The sequence below is a fragment of the Taeniopygia guttata genome, chromosome 15 (assembly GCF_048771995.1).
Source record: "Taeniopygia guttata chromosome 15, bTaeGut7.mat, whole genome shotgun sequence".
NCBI classification, from domain to species: Eukaryota; Metazoa; Chordata; class Aves; order Passeriformes; family Estrildidae; genus Taeniopygia; species Taeniopygia guttata.
Window position 1 is genome coordinate 13145832 of NC_133040.1, and position 18563 is coordinate 13164394.

Sequence of the window (18563 nt, forward strand, 5' to 3'; positions counted from 1 at the left end):
TTTTCCTAAGCAAAGGTATCTAAAGGTTACAATTTGAGGCCAGATTCTCTCAAGAAGAAAAATAAATCTACCAAAATAGCTGCAAACACATCCCATGGATTAAAGGTTATATAAAAAGCCAACAGTTCAGAAATACCTATCTTCCTCCTCTCCCTCCACAATTCTAATTAGATTGAATGCCTTTTTATTTTGTTCAGTGCCGAGAATTTCTGAATTCCCACTTTAATCAAGCCTAGTCCTACTACTCCTCTGAGGCACCATTTTCTTCAAAGCTGTAAACTTCAGCTGAGCTTGTGTTCATTTTACAGTATTTTTCCCCCTTGAAATAATAACAACAAAAATCAAACAGCATCCCAGTGTCTCACCTACGCTTTATTAAACACTTAATTTCTGATCCTTTCAATATTCTCCTGTATGCCAAGGCCTCCCTCATTTGCTACTGACAGAGACACTTAGAGCAGATGAGCAGCAGGAGGATGCTGAGGCCATTCCAGAGGACCCCAAAAGCTGACACTCACTGTTCCCTCAGACTGTTTCCAGCACAGCTGGCCCTGGCCAGAGGAGGCACTGGGCTGGGTCAAGTTATAAAGTCCTTTTTCAGTGTCAGAGGAGGGCTCAGACAGGAGCTGATTTTGGTGCATTAAAAAGGCTCCAATACTGAGCACTAAAGATGTCCTTAACCTGAACAGAGAGGGACCCTTATCAAGGTAAAACAGGAGCTGATTAACAGAAAACCAGAAAAGTCAAACTGGAAAGCAGCAGCTTTTAATTACCAAGGTGACAGCCAACAAAAACAAGCTTTGCCCTTTCAAAGGTGATCAAAAGAAGGAGAATGGCAATACTAGACTCAGTCCAATGGTGGAACGATGGATGAAGGTCTAATTGCATGTCTGACATTATAAATGGAGAGAGCAGAGGGCCTGACAGGCTGTAAAACTTTGGTTAGTGGCGTTAGGAGCTGAACTCAGGGCAATAGTGGCACCTCTGTGCGTGTCCAGGGCAGGGAACAAGGCAGGAACCAGCAAAGGCACCCCCAGCTCCTGCCAGGGGCTGCCAGGGCGTCCTGCTGGGGTCCAGAACCAATGGCCACATCACCTCTCAGGATTGCTTTCTTCTCCCACTGCTTGGCTGCTCTTCCCCTCCCAGGGAAAGAAATAAAAGGGTTTTTGTCATGGTAACTGTGGGGCTCCTCCACAGGCAGCCTCCAGGGAGAACTGCCCCTGAACAAGGTGCCCACCAGACACTCTGGGGAAGGTCTCAAGGGAAATAAATCCTGAATTACTCGGGTGCTTTAACTCCAGTCTCAGCAGCCAACGTGTCTAAAATTACACACAATCAGCTCACCAGCCGAAGCTTGTACGAGCACATGAAAAAAACAGCTGCATGTAAACTTCTTAATGCGTGAAGAGGGATTGTTTTCTAAAAAATAAAGTTTGGTCTGCTTGGAATATGTCTGATTTAACAGAATGCCCTGCATATCATCTTCTGGGGCCACCAGCTGTGGAGAGTGAACATTGTGATATTACCCAGCTCTGAAACAATGTAAGAGGAATTTAATTTCAGAAGGCAGATATGGATTGTTCTGTGTATACAGGAAGCACGGAAGCATTATTTGGGAATGATAAAGAACTGTCTTTCCAGACAGCACTCCTTTGTGCAGTCCTGGGGAAGGGAGAATGCAGCTCAGTGCTGTGATCAATGAAAATCTTAGCAACAATCCAATCAATGTGAATCCCTTTGGAAAGGACATCAGGATGTGCTGATGTTCATTTGCCTCTGGGAAAGGCTGGGCTGATTTGGCTGCTTCTCCACAAACCCCTGAAATCCCTGATGCCCTAATACAATTTTAGCCTTCTGACCAAAACTCCTGCTGCACACAGGACTGCCACCCTGTTTCCTAGGATTTTATGGGGTTTCTTTGCTCTTTCAACAAAATTCAGGCTGGCCTCTAACATACAAAAGTGTGAAAGAACCTGCTATCTGTAAAACTGCTTCAACATAGTTTTAAAGCACTCTTAAATTCTGCATCGTGGACATGGGTTTGGAGTGAATGATGAAATTTCAGATATTCACTGATCTGAAAGTGACTTTGAATTTCAAGACAAAGAAGTTCTGCCAACAGAAGATACAGAGAAATTGAATGTATACAGGGGAACAGAAATTCTGTATTCATCAATTTCATCCATTTTTGGTGTAATAGTAACATCACCATCCCTGAACTCCAGACAAGATTCCATCCACTGAGCTGGGAGCAGTTGGGTTCTTAAATTTAAAACCAGATGCTTCTAAAAATCCAGCCTTCATCCAGAGGGGAAGAAATGTGTTGCTAAACAGATATATTAATGCAATGTTATCTTAAAAGCAGGAAAATAATCAACCCCACAGGTTGATTATATAAGGGCATTCCCACATCACATAATCACTAACTATTAGCAAATGCTTTATTTTAATAAAACAAATGCTATTTTAATTGAAGAGAAGGCAGCTACAGAAGCTAGAACTGCAAAGTGAAATGCCTTAAGCAGTTCTTTGGAGGACTTCACCATGTCTGACAATTCCAATCTATTAGCTACCCCTCTCTCCACAGAGATCATGATTAGCCAGCAAACTTGCCCTTTCAATTCACTCAAAGCTTCAATCTATTCCATCTGTGCTCTCTGAACCTTTCATTTCCAATAGGTTCGGGGTAATTCAGAGCAGCCAGGGAGGCTGACAAGCTCTGCCTTTCTTTCACAGCCTCGGGGCTACATGCTGACATCTTCGAATGAACTTAGAAATAAATACAATATCCGTGCTTTCACACAACATCATCATTTCTTTGAATTCCATTAAGGAAGCACACAGGTGTAATTAGGAATTGGGCCATGACTCAAACAGCCACTTGCCCTCATGCTGGTCTCACCATTCCACTGGAATGGAATAAAACCCTCCTGTGAGCTTGCAGTGTGACCCAAAGGAGGAATGCCTGAAGAATCCAGATGGACCAGAAAGGTAACTGTGCTGGAGATCAGTGAGCATTTGTAGGAGCCCTTGCACCCTGTACACACACCCTGAATAGCAGCAGGGCTGGGACAGAGCTGGGACAGAGCTGGGACAGAGCCACAGCTCCCACATGGAATGTGTCTGCTCGGGACTGCTCCCGGTGCTCCTGGAGAGAGGCAGGGAGCCCACACCAGATCTGATCAGCATTCATGTGCCAGGCACATTCTTCTCTCGCAGGATTCTTCATAGAGGAGCACAGAGAGAAGGAAGAGAAAACAATTTCTATTTCTGCTCCTTGTTTTCCCATGTGGAATGTGTTTGGAGAATTGTTTCCCTGGGGTGTTGCTTGGTTGGGTTCTGGTGAGGATTGTTTGAGCCTGGTGGCCAATCCAACCCACTGGGGCTGGACTCAGAGAGGGGCACGAGTTGGGAGTGAGTCGGATATGGGAGTTAGGAGAGTAGGTTTGTAGTTTTAGTATCTCCTCTAAATAGTATATGAATGTATTATAGTGTAGTTATAATACAGAAATCATTCACCCCTCTGAGCTGGAGTCAGACATCAGCATTTCTCCCCACCAGGTTCCCCTGCCTTTACAATACATTAGGACTTCACCAGTGCAGCTCAGGAGGAAGGAAACAAGCAAGTGATGAAGAACTGAAGTGTCTGGTGACAGGCAGGTGACAGAGGTCCCCTCCAGCAGCAGTCTGTAACGCTGAACACAGCCCTGGGAGCCAAGCAGCAAACACCACTCTGGCCCAGAGCTGTGACTATGGAACCTTACAGAGGGCTGCAATGGAATCCTTGATTATGGAATCATAAATCCCATGAAAGAGGGATGCTCAGCTTTTTGGAAATGGTTGCAACATCAGCCCACGAGTGGTGGCAGAAAGTGACCACAGCTCTGTGACTGAGCAAGGACACAAAACCTGAAGGAACTCCTGTGTCTCCCATCTTCATTACCATCCTGCGGCCTCTGGCATCACTCCACAGAATTCAGCTCCTCAGAATTAGTTTGGCTGGATTAAGACTACAAAAATAATTTCCAAAATCTTTCAACCCACCCATCAAAGTGCTTGAACAACAGTTAAGGCTGAACATCACCTGGTTCTACAATCCTGATGCTTTCTGCAGGGGAATGAGAAGGAAAAGGCCTGGGAACAGATTACTGGAGGTATGGTTTGATGCTGCAAACAGAAAGCATTAATTGCAGCCTGTGAAGGCACTCAGCCCTTTTGCATCTGAGATCTGGTGAGCGTGTGGCCTCGGGGTGAGATTATTCACAGTCCCATCTCTGTTGGAAAGCTTTTCTTTTTGGTCCGTTAGTTTTCCGTCAGATCAAGGAGCTCAAGCACCTCAGCCGGCAACTGCAGCGTTACTGGAGCCGGTGCCTGCAAAGAAAACCCCAACCTCTACAAATGAGAAAAAAATATTAGCTTTCAGCTGTCTCTGAAGCTGCCTGCATGGCTCATTACTCAAATGCAGAAATGCCAATGCCACACAGGAAAGAGATTGCAGCAGCCCCAGCTGAGGCTGACTGCTGCTGAGCAGCTCTGCCACCCATGCTCCTGTTCAGATCAGATTCAGCCTAGTAAAGAATTATTATAATTTTTTTTTCTGTTTACAGCTCACAGTCTAGATTTAAGTGAACAAAATCCAACACACAAAATTTAGGAAAGCACCACTGGCCAACTACTGCACCTGCACATCCCTGTAGAGTGGAGTTTTTCCATTTCCAGGAAAGGTCTGTCAGAACCATTTTCTACAGCCAAATTACAAAATTCTGAACATTGTTCCTGTGAAGTTAGACCTTGACTCCTGAAGGCTTATTGTTCCCAGCTGTGTTTTCACAGCACTTAGCACAGTGTTCCCAGCCAGGCTGCGTGGTTTCATTATTCCTCCTCTGGAGCTGCGTGGCATCTCCAGGAGCACACAAAGCAGCATTTCTCTGGCCCAGCTGATGCCTGCTCGTGCAGGGCAGAAGGGAAGTTCTCCTGTGAGAGCTGAGAACAAAACAAAACCTTCCCGGTGTCACCCTGGGCCAGCAGGCCAAGGGAAGGCACTGAGAGGATCTGGAAAGTGTCAGAGCTTCCATTTTGCAAGGGCTAGTTTGTGCAGAGAGACATTTACTATTGGAAAAAAGAGGTGAGAATGATGAAGCTTGCATATATGGGAGAATATTTTACTGCAAAAACAAAAGGAGTTATTTTCAACCACTGAATGCAAAGGAATAACTGAGCATCCGTTGTTCTGGTTTTCCTTTCAGGGAGGTGAAATAAAGTACAAAACATTTCACATGAGATGATTGAGAAAATAAGCAAAACTATCTTGGCTACTGCAACTTGCATTCAGCATAAGCAAAATTAGGATTTATTTGTTCCATGAAAATTTATGGCAGTTTAATATTTGTCTTAGTCTGAAACTGAAGTGTAGAGAAGGGATTGTGTCTTCTTAATTTAAATTGCTTTAATGAACATGAGGGCAACTGTGCAGTTTGGCAGAATCCAAGTTTCACTGGGTAAGATGAAACTTTCACATCCCATCTTCACTAGCAACTCTTACTCTGCAGAGTAGCACCACAATGCAGAGTTTCATCTTTATTTCTTCTTCCTGTCTTCCAACTTCCATAAATTTCTTCTTGCTTGCCCTCAATCTTAATTTTCTGGGCTCCCAGCCTAGAGTTTCAATTATTTTGTGATAACTCCCATAGGTCAGTACTAAAGTTCAATGTCATCTCTAAATCTAAGATTATATATGGTCTGTTTTCCTCTGTGATTCCTTCTGTTCATCCCATTGCTGCAAACAAGACTTGGTATTGGAAGGAGAACGGTAGCAGCACTGACCTATAAATCAGGGGGCAAGAGAAAGTGCAGGAATTATGGAGGGGTTCACTGCTGAGCGTCTGAGAGAAACATTTACTCAGAAATTGGAGGAGAAAATGACGAGGTGCTGGGAGTAACATTTGCTAGAGCCCGGTCACATTTAGACTGAAGGAATACAATGATCTCTCCCTAAGACAGATGTCAAAGCAGGACAAAAGCTAACTGAGACTGCCACAACAATTCCACTGAGGATGTTTTGATAGTGCCTGTTTGTAGGAAGAAGATAGAACAATGTAGTTCTTGTGACAAATTGATCAAAGTGGCAGCAAACATCTGCAACAAGTCAAAGAGAAGCCCAAAAGGGAACGCTGCAGAGTCAGCACAGATGGGAGGATTAGAGGGCTGCTCTTCTCAGGCGGAAAACCAACGAGAATGTACTTGTTATGGAGAAAAGGATGGCTTCAGCACTTCACAGGATGAACTGACACTCTGGAAAAGCCCTCTTACAGCATATAACATCCTGCAGGACTCTTCTAGCATTTGGGGGGACTTTCTTCAGCCCTTGATCTTCACTGTCTCCCAACAACTTTCCAGACAAGTTGTGGGCCATAAGTACCTAAGGGCTGGGAGAGGTAACTACCTGAGAAATTATCATCTGACCTACTGCAAGAGTTGAAATCCTACAGGGTCTGGGAATGGTCCCCTCTGCACCTAAATCTGAATTCCCTGCGCCTCACTTGGGCTGCCAAAGCCCAGGGCTGGCAGCACTGCAGACATGCTGCCAGAGCAATCCTTCTCTGCTGGAGCTGCTGAAAGCAGAACAGTTGAAGAGAATCTCTTCATGAACCATCATTTTATTATTATTGATGCAATTTGTTTATTTGGTGAGAACCTATAATGCAACGCAGACATTTTAAGCACCAATCTATAAATACTGAACAAAGGTCTGCTATATTTAGTATTCTCCACTTACAAGCATTTCTCTTTCTTCAGGGTCTGATCCAAACCAAATTCATAATTCTGACAGGAATAGATGAAAGGATGAAAGGAGCACATGACTGCCTAGAAATAGAACAAAAACAAACAAATACATTCTTCACCAGTGATTATTGTACCATTACTCTGATGTACTGCTGCTCAGATAAAGAGGCTTAATAAAAAGGCAAGCAAAGACTCAAAGACTGATGCTGATACTTGTATTGTAAAGGTGAAACAGCAGGGAACATCTTCAGCTAAGTTCTGACAGGACAAATGGGGAAAAAAGGTAACAGCAGCAGCAAACACCTGCGGAAGATCACAGATCTCAAGTTAAACCTTAGTTAGCTTCACACAAATGAATAATTAAGAACAATAAAGGAGCACTGAGATACCACTCAAAACATCAGCCTGGTGGACAGCATTTGGGAAATGCCACTTTCTTTGTCAGGGGAATTCACAGTGATATTTTCTTTGTATTTTCTATAATATGAAATTGGTTCCAGGTCAGACTCCATGCAATTTAGAACAAAAGAACCTAAAGGCTAATGAACAGGATTGTGTCTGATTCTCTGTGTGCTCATACAAGCTAGCTCAGAAGGTCAGAAGAACCCATTTCTTTTGACTCTCTCAACTTCCTTGTCCCATCAATAACACAGGGACCAGCCAACAGCTTCTTTTACCATCTCATTACCACCACTGCCCACTATGTTCACAACTTACCAAACTGACAGAGCCTAAAATAAACCCTAAAGACTTGCAGGGGCAAAGAAGGAAAAAATTAGTTCCAAGATCTGTGCCATCTGCCAAAAAATCTACTTTTTCATAAGTGGTTTGTTGCATTGTTAATATAGACATTGAAAATATTTTCTTAATGTTTATTAACATGGATTACAACAGAAATAAATACAGAAATACCTTTATGACATCTTATAAAAAACTTTTTATAAGCTTGTATCAGGCTGCTGTTTGAAAAGCCTTAGACAGCACATTCATTGTAACACCAGGGGATGGAATCTCCTCAGTCCTGCAGAATATTTTAATCACACACACGCTTTCATGGTATCTTTATTTTTTTCCTTACCGCACTCTTCTTTTCTATTCTTACAGGCCTCTGAGCAGTCCACGTTGTCCAGCAATCAGAATGTCACATTCCCATTTTTAACAAAGATGCTAGAAATTCAGTATTTTCATGTATTAAAATGTACAGCAGATGCTGTATAGCTGCAAGTAAACCAGACTCTGCTCTGAACACCTTATATTCTGAGCAGACAAGACAGTTTAAAAAAGGGAAAGCAGGGGACTGGAGTGGTTTTTCAAAGGTTACAGAAAGCCAGTGGATACCCTCACTCCTAAATCACCATCATGAACCACTACATTGCCCTGCTCTCGTAAAGAAGAGAGCTCTAACAAGGTAAAATGATTGCATTTTTGTAAAAGGATAATAATGCCTGACTTAAAAAATGGGATGGAAAATAATGCTTTATAAGGTCGTTTACAATAATAAACCAGTACTATTAGAAGGCCACTCCAAGCTATCGGTTATTTTCCCACTTTAGAGCCTATCAAACAGAGATATTTCTGCTCCACAAAATATCAAACAGTATGAAATCCTCAATTTTGCTGGAGATGCCAGTGTTCGTGCGTGGCTTGTCAGAAGAGATTTTGTTTATTTTTAAAAACACGGAGCATGCTGCCAGGGCTGTAGTACAGCCTGGCTCAGTGGAAACCCATTAAAACCACTTTGCTGGGCAGATGGTGTCAGGGAGTCAGGAGCACAGAACAGGATCCCACTGTGCACAAGTGTTCAGTATGCAAGAAATCATCTCCTATCAGACAGTGCTGCAGGGGACACAGGCAGCCACAGAGGAGAGAGCAGAGCACACAGAGTCAGGGCAGGCTCACAGCCCAGAAATATGGAAAAGGATATGGAACAAGGGAGCATGAACTGGGGAGCCCAGGTGAGCAAGGACAGAGCACCAGATCGAGCTTCAGAAACAACACACTGCTTTTATTCACTGGAGGGCAGCCCCTCTTTGTCACTGCGAGGGACAGCACAACTCAAATTAGGTTCTGGAAAGTGCCCACTGCATTTTGGACCCCATTTTTCACACCCTGACTCACATTTCAGACCCCATCTTTCACACCCTGATTCACATTTCGGACCCCATCTTTCACACCCTGACTCACATTTCGGACCCCATCTTTCACCCCCTGACTCACATTTCGGACCCCATCTTTCACACCCTGACTCACAGGGCTGCTGGGCAGTTGGCCTCTCAGTAGAGTTCTGGGAGTGGGCACAGGGAACTCATCGGTGACATCTGGAAGTGGCCTTGCCCTGGCAGTGTGAGAACATGACAAAACTCAGCACGTCATGTACCAGGCACACACAGCAGTACATTGCAAGGCTCCTTTTGCACATGTTCCTTCCAGAGAGGAAGGACAAGTGTGTTCTGTGTTTTCAGATGAGTGGCTAATTCTCTAGGTGAGCACAGCACCTAACACAGCCTCTAACTCTGGGTTAAACAGATCCTAAACAGAACAAACCCAGGGAAAAGGAGTGCAGAAGTACTCCCTGTACCACGAGTGGCAATAACTTCCAGTGTGTGTGCACCTCTTTGCTCTGCTGGGCACAATCAGCTGCTCGGTTCTGCCCCAACTCCTCTGTTGTGAACCACATAAAGAGATCCTTCTCCATCTTCAGAGCTACAGACTTGTGACCCTGAGCAAATGAGATCCTATTTTTATTTCTGAGAACACGGTAAGGATGGCAGGAGTGTAACTGCAGGTACATGGTGTATTTACAGATTTATCACACTGCGAAGTTTTGCAGAGCTGAATAGTTCTTTTAGCAGTAGCTCAAAACACAATCTACAGAAACAACATCAAGCAGGAAAATCTGAGAATATACCCCACTGCTAGCAGCAAAGTAGGAAGTTAAATGTAGGAATCTGACACACACAGACAAGAAAAATAACTACCCCATGTGTACCAGCAAATCAAAATTAACCAAGCAAGGCTAATTACATTAGGACAGAGATGCTAAAGGATAAATACAGATATTTCAAATATAAGCAGATGCAAATCACCATTATTTTCATGAAGACAAGTAGAATGAGTCACCATGGCTCAGCAGAAAATGGAGGATACACTTATGTGCTAATCCAGAATCTTTGGTAAATGAGTGGATTGAAGGCTAACTGGGATTGTTTCCTTCTCTGTATTGTGGATTAGATCATTCTTCAGAGACACCACTGACTAGTTACCTCTGCCATTTTTGGGTTCCTCCTCTCGCACAATGAATTGACTGAAGACATAAAACTAGACTTTTAAAAATAGAAATAAAAAGCAAATGCTGTTGAGGGTCCAAAAAATCCAAGGTTTTGAGACCATTCAGCATTAGATGATACTACATTCTGTGACTTGTGACTTGGAGGATTTTTTTAGCATGCAGGACATGCAGACTCATCTGTGTGATTATCTGGACATCTGCCTTACTCCTCAGCAAGAGATCTGCAGACTGTCTGCTCAACAGTCTGCCTCTCTTGCAAGCAGACACATCAAAGGACAAGATGTGGAGCATCCTGGTTCAGCTGGAGAGGAGCTCCTGTTGCTCCTTAGTCTGTCTCAAAGCTGTGTCCCCCAAGGGTAAAGAGTGTGCTGACATCTTTCTACACCTCTGCTTGTGCTGCTTGTTATTATTACCCCTGCTGCTTTTTCATACATACCTAGCTGACTGATTTCTTTTGTTGTTTTTTTAAGAGCTACATTATTCAATATCATACCTCTTTAGTTTAGAATCTACATGGTTATTTTCAGATGTGGGTCTGTTTTGCTTACGAACCATTACTATAGCAAATCTCTGAAACACTTCAGCCAAAACATCCTTGCAGCAAAGTCTTTATTTGCAAATAAAACACCAAATAACTAAACTAACCAAACCAATTCAAAGTAACTTTAAAAACAGAGCCAGATGGGCCTGAGAGGAGGTGAAGTGACTACAGCAGGAGGAAAGAAGCCTTCTGTTTTGTAAATCTGGGAAAGTGTAGCAACATTGACGAGTCCACTACTAACCTTTTATACACTATTTGTACAAGAAACCAAAGTGCACTTTGCTGAGCCACGTGCAGCACAGAATTGTCTGCAGCACAGAAAGTCCCTCAGGGAAGCTTTCTGGGAGGCTTGGTTAAAAACCCCAGCGGTGAGGCTGTGAGTACAAACAAGCACCCTGTGTGCAGAGAGGGAGCTGGGAGGCAGTTCCTGGCCCGGTGCAGGTGCCAGGAGAGCCTGGCAGGGCTCTCTGCTCTGCCCACCCAGCCCTGCCCAGTGGGCATGTAAAGGCTCTGCTGCCCCGCTCACACACACTGCCACCAGCAGTGCCTGTGCCTGGGCACAGAGGCAGCACCCAACAGCCCACTGCAGCACTCCTGCCACCGCAGTGAGTCCCACTACACTGGTTTTTCTCTTTCAAGGAAAAAGCCATCTAACCTTCCAAAGGAAATCCAGAGCATCTTACACAGTGCCCGCTTTTGCTATTGTCACAAAGGTCTTTGTTTCTGACCAGACACAAACTGGGACGCAGTCTGAAAGCAGCCTTGTTACTTCATTTCCTCCCCTGGCTTTTTCCTCCCTTGCACGCAGAAGGTTTCTGGCACTGGTTCCACAACACTGCTCAGATGTTCTGTGAATCACCACTGCTGTGTGGGCTGCAGGCTGAAAATCCCACTCCAGAAAACTCCATTCGTGTGAATGGAAGCCTGCAGAAGGCACAGGGCTGAGGCAGGGAATGAAGTCTGCACTGACACCACAGGCTGTGCTTTGGAAGATGAAGAGTTTCCATCCCTTGGCTCTGTGGGGCCATCAGACCAACACCTTACACTGGAATTAAGTCTGTTCAATAAAAGAAGAAATCAAGGACGTGAAGAGGCCAATCCTCATTCTACAGTTAACTCTGCCCACATTTCAACCCCAGGGCAAAGTAGCCTACCATCCTCAAATCTGTACTTTAAACTGCTCATGATAATTAGTGTTATCTACATGTCTTGGAACTACTTAAAATCCGCTTCATTTGGAGCTGCCATTAATAATGCAGCAGGCAATACTACAAAGACTGGTGAAAATCAAGTAATTTAATGTACCACTTTATAAACCAAACTTGTGATGAATCTCAGCTGCCTCTTCAGCTTCCCTGCAGTCAATCTGTCTGCAGTCATGTTTATGTGTCCTAGACCTGCGAGAGACTGCCACTAGACTTGGCATCCACAACCACCTCAGGAGCTTGATTTAATGTGAATGCAGCATGAAAAATCAGATTATCTTTTGATTCTCTCCTTTATTAAATAAAACTGATCTTTATTGAATAAAGCTGCTTTTATTAATATCTAAAACATTGGTTGGTGTCACAGAGCCTGCCAGTCCTAAGGAACTAATAAAAGAAAAGACAGAAGTAAAAAATGAGAACATTACAGGAAAATATTAGAAACCAAATCACATTAAGTCAGTATTACAGCTGACAAATAAAACACAGGTCTAGCTGTAGAATTTTTTTTTAGTCTGAACTTATTATTTTTACTGAAAGAAAAGGAATCAGAATAGGGCTTTCCCCACAAATGTTCTGTGGCAAGAAACACAGCAAGAGTGAAAAAGCGAAAATTGCGTTCCCCTTCCCTTTATAGTGTCTCAAACAACTTCAAGTTCAGTGCAGCTGGGACAAGGCACAAAAACTTTGGATTTAAGGAAAGTGCTTGAACTTAAATCTGGAAAGATTTAATTTATTTTGGGGGTTTTAAATAAAATTTTTGGGGTTTTTTTGCCATAGGCAGAGCTCACAGGAAAAGCTCCTACCTACTTTTATGCTCACATGAAAGCAGCAAGCACCACATTTTCCATCCAGAGCAACTGCACAGCTGGAGCAACAGAGGCCAGGAATGGCTCTGTCCCCGAGAAACACCAGCACTGAAACTTGAGAATAAGAATCTGTCCCTCATCATCACAATCACAATCAGTCAATGTGAACTGTCATTCAACCCTGAACTCTTGTCTAGCCACCACCAGGGAGGAGTGGAAACAAAATACATCTCATAAATTAAGCAATCTTTGATTTTAACCCCATACACATAATTATATCCCATTACTAATATACTACCACTTTTCTAGAGGAATGAACCAAAACGAGACATTTGGGGGTTTGGTTTCCTTGTTTCCCCACACTCCCTTTGCTGTAACAGGAGATTTGCAGCACTGAACATGAGCTCTGCACATCTCTAGCTATGGGGAACACCCTGAGGGGATACAAGGAAATCCTGCCTAACACAGTTGCCAAGCCTCCATGTCAATAAAATTGAAAGAAAAAGAAAATCAAACCAGCAGCTCTATGGCCTGAGATATCATTAGAGAGCAAGTTGCAGGAAGATTTCTGCCCAGGATGACACAGAAGAACACAAAATGCTCAGCAGAAGACAAGCAGAACAAACCACTAAAATATTCACTTTTTATTGTTTTTATATATTCACTTTTTATTGTTTTTATTGTCAGCTTAAACTTGAAATTGGAAATCAATGAAATCCGGTTTTATATGGAGACATTCATAACGAAAAAGGCTCCTGAATCTTTAGTTTCACAATGTACATCCCCAAAGTGTTTGGCATGTTATGGGAAATGCTGTTTTTATTCTAGACTTAAGCCAGGCATGGAACCTGGAGCTCAAATAAAGTATTGAAGTTTTTATTGTATTCCAGTGGAGCTGATGACTTTCCATTTAAACAAGACATTATCACGCCTGTTGTATATAGTCTGTTTTCATTAACATCAGCTGGACCTGGTTATTTTTTGACTGAAGTTTTCCCAAGAACTTCTTCCCACCTTTGATAACAAACAGCAAAATGCTGAACTAAGGGCCAGCATCGGCCTCCTAGGACTGACTCAGGAAACTGCTGAAGACAAAGCTGTGAAATGGCAGAGCCCCAGAAGTGCAGCCACAGAGCATCATCACCTCTGCCCTTACACACCCGTACACTATCAGACTGACAGTGCATTAACACACGTGGATTATATCAGCACTGACAAGTTGGCCTGGTAGGATCTTTAGCTCATTATTGAAAACAACATTTCATTTCTCAGGCTGGAGCTCTGCATTTTACAAGATAAAAGCAAAGCAAAATCACAATAGTATTCTCCAGTCTTCAACATTATTACCTGAAAGATTTGGAAATTGTGCAGTACAAGGTGTGTTGCCATGGTTCTGAGTAATAAGCAGCAGCCCTATACACAATAGACAGCTGATTGCTGTTGCATGTTAAAAGCTTTTATATCTCTTTAGGAAAACTTTGTCATCGTGTCATAAATGAGAGGGTTTTTCTATTAGCAACAGAAAAGCATCAAAGAAACATGCCCTGTAGTAGTAATCATGCCTGATGTATTATTTGTCTGTTCATCTTACTGCGTGGAGGGGGGTGGGAATCAACCTTTTACACTGTGAAGTTCACACTATAAATCTCTGGAACACTCTGGTCTTTCCAGTGTATCAAGGCATAGCAGTGCAGATGGAGTGTGTCACCAAGGAAAAAATAAACAATTGCACTGAAGACAGACCTGTATCACTAAAGAGCAGTGGTGTCCTGCCTACCCGACCAGCAAGACCAGCAGCACAGCTAACAGCAGTGGTGCTGGGGGACCTCGTGTGCCAGGTCTCAGGGACTCACAGAATTCCTCAGGCTGGGAAGACCCCGAGACCATGGAATGCCACTGCCAAGCCAAGACCATGGAATGCCACTGCCAAGCCAGCACTGCTCCCTTCACCCCTGACCACGTCCCCAGGCACATCTACACCACATCTACAGCCTCTTGCATCCCTCCAGGGACAGGGACTCCACCTTTCCTAGGAAGCTGTGCCAGGGCTTGACAACCCCTTTGGTGAAGCAGATTTTCCTAATACATCTTCCAAAAGAGATGTAAGTAACATTTCAGCATGAAATCACACATAAATGCTATAATTGCTGAGTTGGCAGTAAAAGAAATGCTGTGTTTTGTATAACTGAAATGCCATTTATTCCAGTCCTAGAATAAACTGCAATCTCAGTCCAGCACTATGTTAATGCAGTGTTAGGGCAGCAAACTCGAACACAGCAAAAGCCAGGGAATGAAGTTCATACTCTTATTGCACTGTGAGCCTATCCAAAGTACTGATGATATTGCTTCTAATAAAATACATCATTTACAACCTAGCTGGGCAATCACAAGCTACTGGTGTGCAATGTGAATGAAGCAATCTCTTGAAAAGACTCTGAATTCTAATCCCTGCTGCTAATGCATTTCCAATTGCAATTTTAGAACAGGACTTATGTAGGCACCTCATTTACAGAACATTTCAGAAGACTTATAATTTTGTTCCTTTCTTTAGCTGTTCTAAGGAAAAAAGGATGAGAATGGAATTTGATACAGGGAAGCACCACAGATATACATAGCTATGTATTCTGCCTTCTGTCAATAAGTTCAGCTGTGGATCTAAACTAATTAGTAAAAATAAATCACTTAAGGAAAAAGAAAAATTATGATCTCTGTAAGTGTAAAAGGGCATTAAGAATAACTAATATATTTTTAATAGGGATATTTTTAAGCAGGACTCTTTACCGGTAAGTTTGCAGAATAAGAGATTAAATGCATATGCTCTGATTCCCCTCTGAAGACTAAATCACATGAAAACTACGTTTTCCTGCCAAAATATAACTGCTGATGCACAGTATCTGCTCGGTAGAAATGTATACTTCTCCTAATTTGTATTTCACAGGAATGCTCACAATCATCTAAATGAAGTATTGCAAAAGTGCATTCACCTTTTGGCTGAGGCCATCGATGGAAACTTTTAAGTTCCGAGGAAGCTTTAAATGCACACAAAGATATGTGCCCTCCCTGCGTGCTGGTTTTCTGATTCCAACTGTAAACAAGCTCGAGGGCTCCAAGAAGGAATCACTGAGTTGTGTGAAGTCATGCCACCAGGACATTCCAACTCTCCTCAGCATGCAGGTATCAGCCACCTGCTACAGCATCTCATCAAAGCTTACAACCGTTTCACTAAGTACCTGTTTCTTTGGTCCGGTAAAACACTGCCAGTCAGTCTGAGATAGAGGATTTTTAATGTGAAAACCGGCACAGAAGATAACGGTGGGGCAGCCAAGTCCAACAGCTTGTCCCTCTGGGGATTTCAGATTTCCATAACACAAACCCTTTGTAATCCAAAGCAGAGCTAAGCTCAGCAGCAGCATCTTCTACCCCACCAAAAGTACAGAAAGGAGATAACAGATGTCTCAGGAAACTGCCAGACTGTTTGTCATGGTCAGCCAAGAAAAGATCCTTCCACTCAGGCTTTCCCATCACATCCTCGGTGTTTTTGACTAGCACATGGCTTCCCCCAAGTCTGTCTTGAATTGTATCGGCACGCAAGGCACTACAGAGAGAGGGAAGAAAGGCTGGCTGTGCAAAATAAGAAACAAGATGCGGTGAAACGGAAGAAATTAAGACTTACCTTTGGAAAAAATTGCTGCCAGGCTCAAGAGGAGAGGCGACAACAGATGCCCCATATTGCTAATCCCGGAAACACACATCCTACGGTTTGTGCAGCACTTAGGGATCAGTTTCACACACTTGGTAGTCAGAATCAGAACCGGTCAGCTGGAGAAACTACATTTTCAGAAAAGGTCATCTGGAAAGCGCAAAAGGCATTTCCTTCGCAGAGAAGACTTACTTCTTTAGCGTTAACCCTCCCCCTTCCTCCCTCCTTTCTTCCAAACAGATGATGCTGTGAGCAAACAGCCTCTCCTCGCAATAAATAGTCAGTTTGATTCAGAGGTCGGCGCGGAGCCGCAGCTGCCCGAGGCGGGCGGGCAGCGCCGTGCCCGGAGCCCGCGGCCGTGCCCGCAGCCCCGCGGCCGTGCCCGCACCCCGCGGCCGTGCGGGGCTCGGGCAGCGCTGCCCTCCCGGCCGCGGATGCGCTTCACTCGGCCGGTGCCCGCATGGCGGGGAGCAGCCGGCGGCACCCAAGTTATCCGGTAGGCGATGTGAGCGGCCCTGCGAGCATCCGCACACGCAGGTCCGCTCGTTCCTGCTTTCGCTCTTTCTCAAGTTCTCCGTCTCCCCATGGCCCGCCCGGCTCTGTGCCCGGGCAGCTCAGGGGCAGCGGCTGGCGGCCGGCGGGGCGCTGGGCGCTGCCGGGGCCGGCGGCCGGCGCGCACCTCCCGCCCCCGCGGCCCGGCCCGCCCGCCCGCGCCGGCCCCGCCGCATCCCGCGGCTCTCGGGGTACCGGGCGGACCGCCGCCGCCGAGAAAACAACACGGCCCCGCCACACAAATAAATAAATAACGCGGCCCAAGCCCCGCCTCGCCCCCGGCCGCCCGGCAGCCCCAATCCCCGGGCAGCGGGGCGCGGAGCGGGGCGGAGCGGGGCGGGCCGGGGATGCGCGGACCGGCTCCGCTGCCCGGCCCCTGCCCGGCTCCTGTCCAGCTCCTGTCCGGCCCCTGCCCGGCCCCTGCCCGGCTCCTGTCCGGCCCCTGCCCGGCCCCTGCCCGGCCCCTGCCCAGCCCCTGCCCAGCCCCTCCCGCGGCGGGAGCGGCGCCCATCCCCGGCTGGAACCCGGCTCATTCTCGGCGGGCAGGGCAGGGCACAGCACAGGGCACAGCACAGGGCACAGGGCACAGGGCACAGCACAGGGCACGGGCGCTCCGGGAGCACGGGCAGGCAGAGCATCCCGAGCCGCTCCGGCAGCATCCCCGAGCCGCTCCCGCAGCATCCCGAGCCGCTCCGGCAGCATCCCCGAGCCGCTCCCGCAGCATCCCGAGCCGCTCCGGCAGCATCCCGAGCCGCCCGCACGGACGGACGCGCAGCCAGGGACCGCATCCCTGCGGCTGCCGGAGGGACGCGCTGGCATGAGCGTGCCGCTGCACGTGGCGAGCCTTTGGCTCCTTCCCTCGGCCCAATTTGTCGTGTTTTCAGCTCTCCCCGAGCCACTGCAACAGTCGTGAGCCAAATCAAGCGCGGCGCAGGCAGAATAGGGAAATAATGTGAGGGGTGTGTAATGGAATACTTCATATATGTTGCAAAAACAGCAGCAAAAATACCGACATTTGGTCTAAAATAGTCTCCAAAAGCGCTGGGGGAAAATAACTGACCTCAGGTTTTCCATTACAGTAGGTATCAATACTAACCCAAACATTTGGTCAAACTTAATAATGAGATTTGTATTATCCTTGGCAGATAGAATTGCAGCAAAATGCTATTTACCACAGCCAAAATAAAACAAAGCAAAACAAAGCAAAACAAAGCAAAACAAAGCAAAGCAAAGCAAAGCAAAAAACAAGTAGCTACAAGAATTTATAGTCATTTTCTTCCTTGGTGGAGTACATGCTTGGGAGCAATAAAAACATTTGTCTGTATATCAACATCCACAACACTGAAGCTGTAAATAGTCTATCAAAATAAACTTTGCACACTTTCTGTTTGCCAACACTGAGAAGTACATGATTACCCATGCAGTGAGAAAAGGCTGCATTTTGTGTGGTGGTGTGAATTCATTTTGGAGGTTCATGGCAGCTTTGGAAGGATTCCCAGCTCCTGAGAGGCTCCCCAGGGCTGAAATGAAGCACATCGCTAGAACTGGCATTGCACTGCAAACAGAAATGTACCAGCTCAGAACATCCCTACCTGACAGAGGAGAAATAACTGTTATTGACAGGTGTCATGGCCAAACCTTGCAGTGTTGTACAGCACAGGAGAATTATTATTAAACAGCACTC

At 45.3% G+C, this 18563-nt stretch overlaps 1 protein-coding gene across 1 annotated transcript in view; it reads right to left on the reverse strand.

Moving 5' to 3' along the window:
- TMEM132D (transmembrane protein 132D) overlaps positions 1-17243 on the reverse strand; it is a 157287-nt gene extending 140044 nt beyond the window's left edge. Inside the window, exon 1 of the mRNA XM_030285621.3 lies at positions 16301-17243. Within this exon, the coding sequence (XP_030141481.2) occupies positions 16301-16379 (79 nt within the window). The 5' untranslated portion in view covers positions 16380-17243. The remainder of the gene's footprint in view (positions 1-16300) is intronic.
- Between the last annotated feature and the right edge of the window lie 1320 nt (positions 17244-18563).